General features: G+C 43.4%; 1 protein-coding gene across 1 annotated transcript; it reads right to left on the minus strand.

Moving 5' to 3' along the window:
* Positions 1–259: 259 nt before the first annotated feature.
* CDCA7 (cell division cycle associated 7) lies at positions 260–10,606 on the minus strand. The gene is made up of 10 exons (XM_032421244.1): positions 10,526–10,606; positions 7,699–7,824; positions 7,044–7,280; positions 4,292–4,528; positions 3,919–3,996; positions 2,690–2,890; positions 1,984–2,121; positions 1,251–1,400; positions 700–836; positions 260–343 (listed from the first exon to the last, which is right to left on the minus strand). Exons 1-10 carry the CDS (start codon positions 10,544–10,546, stop codon positions 313–315), a joined length of 1,356 nt encoding a protein of 451 aa, XP_032277135.1. The 5' UTR covers positions 10,547–10,606; the 3' UTR covers positions 260–312.
* Positions 10,607–11,238: the final 632 nt, after the last annotated feature.

An 11,238-nucleotide genomic window follows, 5' to 3' on the forward strand; every position in this document is an offset into this window, starting at 1 on the left:
ACATGCTTTCCTAAACTTGCCATTTAAAAAGAATCAGAAACAAAATGGTGGGAGAGAACCATTGGAAATAGAGGGGGGATGGTATGGGGTGGGGGGGAAACAAAGAAGAAACTGCAGGAGGGCAAAGTATAGCTAGCGATATACCTCTGTGATGGTCAGAGACACGTGTGTCTAGTGAGATTAACTTGATTTGCGTTTCCTATAAAACTGGCTTATCATCAAAATTCTTAACTCGGGTTTCAATCATGTGACAAAACCGAAAACTTTAGGAAGATTTGCGCATTGGAAGACGGAGAGTGGATCTTCCATATGCTATGCTTGCATTTCGAATTCCTGTTTCAGACTGAAAGAGAGAAGGGAACAGGTCAGGATATGGTTTTCAACCTAAGAATGTTCTTTGGAAAGCCTAATTCAGTTTTCAAAATGTTTTCATTGAGTTATAGTATATATAGTTAAGTGCATACATCTAAACATACAACTGGAATTTTTATGCACTCACACACATGTCCCCACCACCCAGATGAAGACAGAATGCATTTCCAACATTGGAAAAGACTCCCAACGTGCCCCTTTGCAGTCAAAACCTGCAGTCCTCACCCCCCGGAGACAAACACTATTTTCACTTCTATTATCTTTTTATTAAGACACAAACATGAATGTAAGATTTGGGTGTGGAAGAGAGAAAAACCAGCCATTTACCTTTTCAAGTAAGCATGCACATTCCCAAAGCCATGGTATTTGGCTAAATACACAAGGACCCCAGTCGCACACCGCCCATCTCGCTGCCGGCAGAAACTACAGTTGCAGATCCTGCGGCAAGGCGGGCAATGCCAATTCTGAAGGAGAATTGTGAAAAGGCACAGTTAAATCAAATCTTACTTTCCTCCCCTTACTTATCTATTCTTATTTAACCTCTAAGGTAGGTACATCAATTGCATTTACATCTTTTTTTTTAAGTAACAGCAAAAGCATAATATGATTAATTTCCATTAATCCTCCTGATGTTTTCTTAGGAAATGCAGCAGAGGTTACACAGCAACTAGCAAGGGTAGAGTCAACTTCCCCTGTAAGGTCTGGTCCCAACCAAGCACTCTGGAGGGGGACACATACTTGTCTATGAAGTCATCAGCCTCCCCTGAAATGTGCACCCCACAACTCTAAGGCTCGATCCTTTCACTGTTACCCTTTCTGGCCCTTTCAACTCATGGCTAACATTTTAAGTCCACAGGACCACCCTTCAAGGCACCTACTGGATCCAGCAGAGCATCCTTGACCTCTTCACCATAACGGTTTCGAAGGCAGGGACCACAGAACTGGCCTCGAACACCCCAGCACTCTGGGTTTCTGCAGTTTGTTTTGGTATCAATAGTTTTCTGGCGGCATTGATGGCAAGTAGATCCCTACAAAGAGGCAAATAAGATGGAAAAAAAGAACAAAACACCGCTTTTTGTATAGAAAAATGGCATAAAGAACGTCCTTCTTTGTAGATGGTGTCTGACAATTCGTCTTTCAATCCTATGTTAAATCTACACACACATGTATATGCCAAGGGCATGAAAAATAAATCAAGCATGGTGATTTCATCAATTGGCAGATGCAATAGTTAATATTATCAAAACTAGTTTTCTGCAAGAAAACATCTTATGCAAAAAAAAAGTACCCCAATCTTTATTTTTAGCACACCACTCTACCCCAGCACCTGTGTATGTAGACGTACACACAGTAAACATATGTTGAATCGATTTCTAAATTTACAGAAAAATCAAATGCTACCAAAGGCTTACTAGGCAAACACCATTACTGCAGACTCACTAAGAGATGTGTATCCCAAGGATGCTAAGAAACTTTCCTTATATGAAAAAAACACCCAGGCACATATCAAATATGCTAAGACCTTTAACATTAGCAAAACTCTAAGGATAGAAGCTATCCTTTCTCTCACAGATGTTCATGTTCACAGATATGACTTAGAGAGGTTCGAACCAATGAGCGGTTATAGATCTTCTCTCGAGAGTTGTTGCAGATGTTCTCCAGCTCTTCCTCTGTAATTTCTTCCACAGGGCGAATTATATGTGGAAGGGTCATGGATCCGGCACGACGACTTCTGGGCATGTCATCTTCCTGCATGACAAAATTCATGGAATGGTGTTTCTACTGGCTCTCCCCAGCTCTGAATCCCAGATACATGATTTGTAATTTCTTCACGAAGAATTCAACCTAGAAATCTTTCTTATAGCTTGTGGAGAAGGGGCAAGTTAAGTTTACTAAAGATAATGGGACAATGTCATGGAAATGATTCCTACATTAAGAAGCTGAAGAAAGCTTTGGCCACTCAAAAATAAAATCTTGAAATAAAAGGTGGGGGGGGCACTCTGGCTGGCTCAGTCGGTAGAGCACGCAACTCTTGATGTTGGTGTTATAAGTTTGAGCCCCATGTTGGATGTAGAGATTACTTAAAAATAAAATCTTAAAAAAAAAAAAGGCAAGTAAGCAACAAGCTTTGACCTTCTCACCTGCTAACAAAACACATCAAATAAGTTTATACGACATTAACAATTGTGAATGATTTGAGAAGGTTTACTACAGGTCATCTTGTGTTGAGGCCACGTGGGTCCCTGTGTTGTGTATTGGACACTGGGCTTACAGAAGATGACAAACAGAAGAGCAAACACAAATGCGGAGAGCTCACATTCACGTAGTTGTCCATGGTCTTCCTCTTTCTCACCAGCATGTACTTATCCTCCTCCTCTTCCTCCTCCTCCTCTGTGGGTAGAGCACTAAGGGACCCAAGGATCCGGGACCTTGACCTGGTAAGAGGACGAGCTCTTCGTTCAGGGTTTCTCCTGGAAGCTACACCTGGGAATGTACGCCTTCGGGGTGTCTTTGACTGCTAAACAAAACACACATGATGGAACCCATTTATTCCAGAATGAAGAGAAGTGGCACCTTCTCCTTAAGTACGTTTTTGTTTAAGTAAAACGGGAGCTCCATTTCCTAATCCTTTGTCCTTTCCATAATGCATGGGAAGTGAGCCCCAAAATGATACAGCTGTTGTAATTCTGCTCTTCTAACATCAAGCCATTTCTCTCAGACTGAGAGATGATCCTTTTATTCTTCCACTTAAGAACAGATCTCGTTTTCCAAAAAAAACCCTTTCTACAATATCTCTTGAGCCCTGAAACATATCCACTATTTCTACATGGCACAAGAGAGAAATGTATGTATGGTTTTCCTTCTTCTGTTTCTTGCTTGCCTCTTCCCTTTCTCCTCAGGGAGCAGACACACCAAATTCCCCTTAGTTGCACCAGCTTAGTTCCTCAGAAGATAATCACATATATTAGGCCGTGACTTGGTTAGGAAATTGTTTTTTCCCTTTTTTCCTCCCATTCTCAGTTATTAAAAACCTCTATTATTAGGAAATGCAGCAGAGGAAGGAAGGAATATCCTAATGCTGGGGATACAGAAAAAAAAAAATTCAATCTTTACTCCCTACCCTTGAGAGGCTTAATTTAGTTGGGAAGGAGAGAAATAGCCAATCAAAAGGGGTTTAAGCGCTGCAGAAGCATGGTTTGGAGAGGCCACACCTGTCCTAGCATGCACAGAAGAGGTCCCAGAGATCTGTTAGAAGGTTTACTTCTTTGTCTGTAGGACTACACAAAATAAGGAAATTGAATTTTAAAATAACAAATTTAGGGGTACCTGGGTGGTTCAATCGGTTAAGCGTCTGCCTTCGGCTCTGGTCCTGAACCCGGGGTCCTGAGACGGACCCCGGCATTGGGATCCCTGCTCAGTGAGAGTCTGCTTCTCCCTCTCCCTCTGCCCCTCCCCCTGCTCATTCTCTAATAAATAAAATCTTAAAAATAAATCTATCTTAGACCTGTCAAAAATACTACAATATAAACAAGGATTTGCACTTACTGTACTGGGGCCTGGTAGGGAACGCCTTCCAGGGAATGAGCCAGGGAAGCTTTCTAATTCTGACATTAGTTTTGCAAGCTAAAAAGGGAGGATATTCAACAGAAATTATTAGTTTAGAATAACTGCTGAAAAAAAGCAACTTCTGGAAATTAGTAGCACATCTCGAGTTTCTGATTTCACTTATACATTTACCAAGACTTTAATAGATTAAAAAAGAGAAGTTAATTTAGGAAAAGCAGCACATTTAAAGCACACATTGTAAAGACTTCACAGTTACACTGAAAATAATTCTTAGGACACAGGTATAAGCAATGAGCAGCTTACAGAAAGGACGGGAAGGGTTATTAGTGTTAGCACAAAGTCAGATACCTACCATTGCTTTGTTTTGCTTTATATTTAAAGCTCTTTTCTCCAAAAAATTCATTCCATTTTCATCTTCTGAATCAGAACTGGAATCGGTCACAGTATTCTCAGGGGGCTGGGGGGGCACTGCTCTTTTGTTGGCGGCTCCCCTGGTTTTTTGGGTTGGAAACTTCATGGCCACCCGGAGGGGTCCGGACCGTCGGCACTGGCTGCGAGTCCGGTAGCCAGTGTGGTCTGACTGCAGTCTCTAGTTAATCAGGAACAATGGAGTCGTTAATGACTTGTTGATTGTCCGACAGGCTGCACCAATATGACTACAAAATCCCTTCTGAACAAAAGACACTGACATCAAATAAATTTTAATTGAACACCTTAATTGTCAATTTTAATTGACAGCTCTGGGCAATAAAATCAGGAATTACAAATAAATACAATAATCAGGGTAGTTGAACTCCTGTAGCCTGAGACAGGTCTTTATAAGCCATCTTCATAGCCCTTAGGCCAGTGGTTCTTAATCTTTTTTTAATGTGAAAATCCCAGCTCCCTTTTTAATTCAAAAATAGATCTTTTGTTTTTTAAAAGAATTCCTATAAAAACAAATATGTGTTCTCCCACAACCATGGTTTCAATGTTTGGCATTAAACTGTATTACAGGTGCCTGAGTGCTCTAATCTACTTTTTAAAAAATTTGCAGCAAATAGGCATAACACGAAATTCACCATTTTAACCCTTTTTAAGTGTACAGTTCAGTGGCATGAAGGACATTCACACTGTTGTACAGCCATCACCACCATCTGTCTCCAGAACTTTTTCATCTTCCCAAACTGAAACTCTGCACCCATTCAACACTAACTCCCCACTCCCCCCTGGCCTCTGGAAACTACCATTCTACTTTCTGTCTCTATGAATTTGACTATTTGAGGTACCTCTCTAATCTATTTACTGTAAACTTAAAATTAAAAAAATTTTTTGAGATTCCAAAATTAAAGTGGGGTTCCATCATTAAAAATATATTAAAATTAGCCACCAGGGAAAAGCAAATCGGAATCACAAGATACCGCTTCATTACCCACTAGTGGAGCTGAATCAATAGCAAGTATGGCGAGGATGTAGAGAACCTGGAACCGCATACACTTTTGGTAGGAATGTACAAGGGTGCAGCCGAAGACAGCCTGTCAGTTCGTTACAAGGCCAGAGTTACTACAGGACTTGTTCAATATATATACTCCGATAGTATTATGTCCACACAAAAACTTGTATGTGAATGTTCACGGTAGTGCTATTCACAATAGTCAAAAGGTGCAAACAACCCCAAACCCATCAACTGATGAAGAGGATAAATAAAATGTTGTACATTCACAAAATATTATTCATCAATAAAAAGATATTAAGTACTAGCACATGCCACAACATCGAAGAAGCTTGAAAATCTTCCATGAAGTGAAAGAAGCCATTCACGAAAGACCTCATAGTGTACGGGTTCATTCATACGAAGTGTCCAGAGTAGGAAATCTATAATGGTAGCAGACAAATTGGTGGTTGCCCATTGATGATTGGGGGTACTGGGAAAGGATGAGAAGTGACTGTTAATGGGGACAAGGTTTTTTTGGGGAGCTGATGAAAATATTCTAAATTGACTGTAGTGATGGCTGAAAAAAATTGATTGAGAAAAGAAAATATATAACCCATAAAGTCCCAGAAATGCAACAGCCACTTTTTTTTTTAACATCCAAACACTTCTTAAACCTGCACAGCTTCTAGTATTCTTCATGTACTTTTAGTGTGCCCAATGACGAGAAAATGACAAACTTTTATGGGTTCTTAAGACTTTTAATCGATTGGCATCTTATTAATTGAAACAAACAGCATCTACAAAGAGTGTATTCACTGCCCCGAAATGACTCAGGCTAGACAATGTTTAGGTCACATGCAGACTTACAGACCAGCCTCTGCAAGAACTCCAATCTGCACTGATTTGGACCACCATCACTTCTTAGAGGCAATGTTACATTACCACCAAGTTAGACTGTGATAAACACTCCTTGGCCAGATGTTCTCACTTATGTCAGTATCATTGTGGTCGCTGGGAGTGGCTCCCCATCAGACCCCAATGAGCTGAAGAGCATGCACCTGACTGTAAATCAACACACGGCTTCCTTTGCTGAGACAGTCCTGCTAACCAGAGTCTGCAGAACTAAGCAATATGCTCAGGGAGAGCGGGACCAAGATGCAGCAGCAGCAGTGGCCTGAGCAGAAGGACCGAGGTTAAAGGTAAAGCAGCGTGCACAAGAAAAGCCAGCCAAGGAGCACAAGTGAAAGCAGGAAGGGCCCTAATTGTCATTATGTGCACTCGAACCCACATTTACCAAAGGCCTGCTCCAGGCCGGGGCCAGTACTGGGCTGGGCACTTGAACTTAAATACGAATATAGCTAATCTTGAGGACATGTGGGCTTCTGATCATCAGGCTAGATTTCTGTGGCAACAGAAATCTGGAGGTTGGCCAATTTTATCTTACCGGTTTCCAAGACTTTCAGAGCCTACAAAATGTTCAAGCTTTACAACTAGGGCTACATTAGTAAAAACTGTTATAAGACATGAAGAAGAAAATAACTGTTAAAATTTTAAAAAGGTCAACAAAATCTTCTGGCATGACTAAAATGAAAATTATGAGAAAAAAACTTTATGAGAAAAAAAAAACTTCAAACAAGTATGTCATGCCTGTAAATGTACTGTACTTCTTGACATGGGTTCTCAAACTCACCATTCCATCTTGTATCTCACTCTCTGAGAAACCGCAAAATGATTCATCGTCAGAGTCGGCATGAAAAATACTGGCCAGTTCTTTAGTGACATCTGGCCTTGATTTCTGTAAAAATCCACAATGGTCTAACACATCTTGCACCTCACTTTCTGAAAAGCCGCAGAAAGATTCATTATCAGAGTCCTCATAAAAAACATTTGCCAGTTCTTCACTGATATCTGACCTGAATTTAGGTTTCTGTAAAATAAATAAATAAATGTGGTTGTGCATTTTTTTTTCCTTTTTCAAGAACCAATTTTCCATAAACCGTGCAGAGAGCAAATCACATTTACAAGTGCACTACAAGAGAACAGCTTTTGTTACAAAGAAAAATGGTTCAGAGGTTTACAAATGATTTCTGAGTTGTTATGGCAAATCATCAGGCATGTTAGGTTAGGCGACATTTCAAAAAGATAGAATAAGTAGCTAATCTACCTCCAACAATTACTACCTAGAACCACAGCAAAAAGTGAAATGAAATTACAATGCATACTGTATTTTCCAGCGGCTGTATAGAAATGCAGGCAAAAAGCAAGCAGCTTTAATCACGCACAAAGCATTTGGGGCACTGTGGGCACTGCAGACTCAATTCTGTTTATTCTCAGGCAGCACTTACCGTGTTTGCAAAATTATCAGAAGCAAAGCTGTCACAACTGTCATCAGAGGATGACGACGTCTCCATGGAAATCAACTTCACATATCTAAATTTCTTTACGTTCTTCTTTACTCCGTGATCCTTTTGCTGTAAATGAAAATGGCAATACTATTAAGTGGGACGCTTACACTAACTGAAGACATCATTTTTGAGTTTAGTAGTTCAAACAGCACAGAGTAGATATATCCATTTCTTATACCCTACATAGTAAAAGGAGAATTTGCGAATGCTACAACAATATTTTCAAAACCTGGTAAAATCTTAAAAGGGGATCCCTTTGAAGGAATATTGTTAAGGACATTTATCGGTTCAATCAAACATCTACAGAACTACCTCACTGAACACCTCTTTCCCCCAAGCTAAGCGTGTCATACGGAGTTCCCAAGGGGTTTAATGCTGACTTCCTAAAACCTGCCTGTTAAAAACATTAGATGGAACTTCCAAAAGGAAATTTCAAAAGTACAAAATGGTAGAGTGATTTCTCTCCCTCAGCCAAAATCAAGCTAATGAGGTCTTTTTATATAAGCTTTGGCCTATGTACTGTGATGCTAATTTCCCAAACTACAAGAACTGGGCAGCACCTCTACTTCAAGATGGCAGGCTTTCAAGCTGGCCCTGCTCTAACCAGGAGGGGTATATAGTGATTTCAGCACAAGCCCTTACAAATCAAGTACATCAACCGAGTGAACAAACATACAAGGAGGCAAGTGAAAGGTCAAACAGCACTCCAAACCCAGGTAGAATGCACGATTCCACCTCAGCATTCTATCAGCCTGGCCTGACATTCAGCTCTTTCCAAAGTCCCCTTCCTATACAATTCTTAAGTTTTTAGAATTCCTTCTGTAAGTCACAAATTACTTGTAGGTTACTTGTTCATAAACACGGAACAGCCTGGCTTTGCTCATCAGAAAATGCAATTAGCATCTATCTAAATATAGAGACGGCAGTTTCTGGCATTTCTTAACACTTAATGAGACTTAAGTGTTTTTAGTTCCTATGTTTTAATTTTCTTAAATATGGCCACACAATAGAAATGACTCCTCCCACTGAAAACTTTAAAAGGCAAGCTCTGTTATGGGTCCCACAAAATAAAGCCAAGATGTGAGGTGTCAGGTGGAAAGAACATTCTTGACCTTCCTTGTACATTTCACATTAGGCACTTCATTTCAATCTCTTGCAAAAAAAATTATCATGTCTTTTGTTCTTTTAGAAAGGCAGAAAAATGTGATAATAGGTGGGGCTACTACCTATTAGAAGGCGTCTCAAACACCCCATTTTCCAAGTGAGGAAATTCAAGGCTCCAGGGAGGTGAAATAGAGTGCCCAAGAGGACACAGCTGGAAGGAGAACCCAATTCCTTAATCTCCTACGACAGCAGTGCTCCTTGCACTAGTGCAGCAATTTACTCATCAATCTACCTGCAAGCAGTCAGAGGCCCAAGACAGCCTCAAGGAAGGCAGTCTACTGGAAGCTGACAGGGAAACATACGCTGGGCTTTAACACGTCAGCACATGCCAAGAGTTAGTTAGCAGGCAAGTGCATGTTTGGAGGAAAAGACGTAGAAAAGGCAAATGGTCACGGTTGAGATGAACTTTTCTGGCAGGCAGGTAATAACTAATACCACTTAGTAGGTGTTTTTTTCGTGCCAGGCCCTAAGCATGTTTCACATTACGTTTAATTCCTTGCAACAAAGGTGCTATCATTATTCCCACCTAACAAATGGGGAAGCCGAGGCGTGAGGGGTTAAGTGGGTTATTCGTCACAGGATGGCCCAAATTCGAACCCAGGCACGTCAGACTCCAAGTCCTGTTACACATGGCTTTCTCCAACCTAAAAGCTAATGCCGGGTTACACCCAAGAGTAGTGTCTGAAACCACGCCCCCAACACGCCCTCTCCCACACCCCACCCCCACTAGAACCACAGCTTCCCCACGTGTCACTCTTTATTTATTTTAAGCATGTCACACTCTTCCTTTCCACCCAACCCCCATCTTCTAACATCTCCTGGGGCAGACCCTACGTTCCGGTTTCCGTTAGAGCAAAAAGTAACGTTCCATTCAGGGAAACGTCCTGCAGCTGCGAGTAAGGTTGGTGGGTGGAGGAGTGGGAAACGAGCAAATGGTCGTTGAACAGCACCTTCAGGTGCTCTTAATCGCCGCCTGGAACTAGAGATGCCTCCCCCCATGTGCGCACCCAAGTCCTAAAGAGACCATTTTGCAAGACCTTTAAACTTCAAACCCACAGGTACTCAGCGGTTAGAAAGCGGATGCTGGTGTGGCAGGCGCAAAATCCGGCGGGGAGCGGGTCCAAAGGGCCCCCCAGTGCGCGCCGGTCTTGCCGCAGCGAGCCACCCATCCGCCCGCAGCTGCACGCTGGAAAAGGCTGCACCGCTGCAGGGCAAACCCTCAGGGTGCAGGGAGGGAGGCGTTCCCCTCCACTCGGGCTCTGGCCGGCAGGCACAATGGGGGACCCGCTAGCTCTGGCCGCTGTCCGGCCCCGAGCGCACGTGCACTTCAGGCGCACGTGGCTTCGGGCTCCCCAGCGCTGCCAACCAACCTGAAAACTGCTCAAATCTCCGACCGCCAGCGCGTCGGGTGCGCACGCCCAGCTGGGTCGGCCCCGGGCTCGGAATTACACGAAATGCATAAAATCTGGGGCTTGCCTAAATGGGCGCCGCCCAGGACCGCCACCAGTTGATAAGCAGCACTCGAACCGTGGAGGTAGAGGGAGTCGGTACGCGCCCAGTACCCACCGCGCCCGCCCCTCGGGTTCATCAGCCTAGCGCTCACCCGCACGCGGCGAGCGTCCATGCTGGCGGCGGGCGCCCAGGCCGGCGCTCTGAGACGGGAGAGCGAAGCACCGCGCGCCGCGGTCCCACAGAGCCAAAGGAGCTGGAGCTGCGGCGGGCGGGGCACTCAGACCCGGGACCCGAGGGGCGGGGCTCCGGCCGGCTTTCCCGCGTTGGGGCGCAGGTCCTGCAAGCTGTGGTAACCGCCTACCCAGGCGCAAGACCCTCTCGGCACTGGGGAAAAAAGCGGCCCCCAAAATATTATGACCCCAAGCCACAGCCTTGGAATGCCCTAAAGTCCGCCGTGGAAAAGCGGCGCTTTTAGGGCTCTAGACAACTCTCTTTATGTTGCTGCACGGTCCTGAGCGAATGGCGCGAAAGAGGTTCGTATTGCCCCGGGGTTAGCAGGCTGATTTGCATGAATTCCCGGGCTGGGAGAGGAAAAGTCGAGGTGTGGGGTAATGGAGAGCAGAGCGAGAGTCTTGCGGGTTTTGGCTCTAATCACTTGCATTGCGGCGTGCGGTTTACGTTATTAAGCGTAAAAATCAAAGAATTAAGCATGAATTCCCCCCTTTATTAGTCCAGTCACTGTCTCTGAGTGTGGCACCTCTTATCTGGCAACCACATCATTATCTGCAGCAATAAAATGAGTTAAATCTTGATGTTTTTTTCCAGAAAGCACGGGAAGCCGTTGTTGTTTTACATAAGACTAGT

Source organism: Phoca vitulina, unplaced genomic scaffold (genome assembly GCF_004348235.1).
Source record: "Phoca vitulina isolate PV1807 unplaced genomic scaffold, GSC_HSeal_1.0 scaffold1, whole genome shotgun sequence".
NCBI lineage: Eukaryota > Metazoa > Chordata > Mammalia > Carnivora > Phocidae > Phoca > Phoca vitulina.

Bases quoted from the DNA above. Each gene is read 5' to 3' on its own strand.
- CDCA7 (XM_032421244.1), bottom strand. From the start codon at position 10,546: ATGGACGCTCGCCGCGTGCGG. The intron at 3,997-4,291 runs GTAGGTATCTGA...CTCCCTTTTTAG, and splicing joins TAAAGCAAAACAAAGCAATG to CTTGCAAAACTAATGTCAGA. The intron at 1,401-1,983 runs GTTCGAACCTCT...GCCTCTTTGTAG, and splicing joins AGATCTATAACCGCTCATTG to GGATCTACTTGCCATCAATG.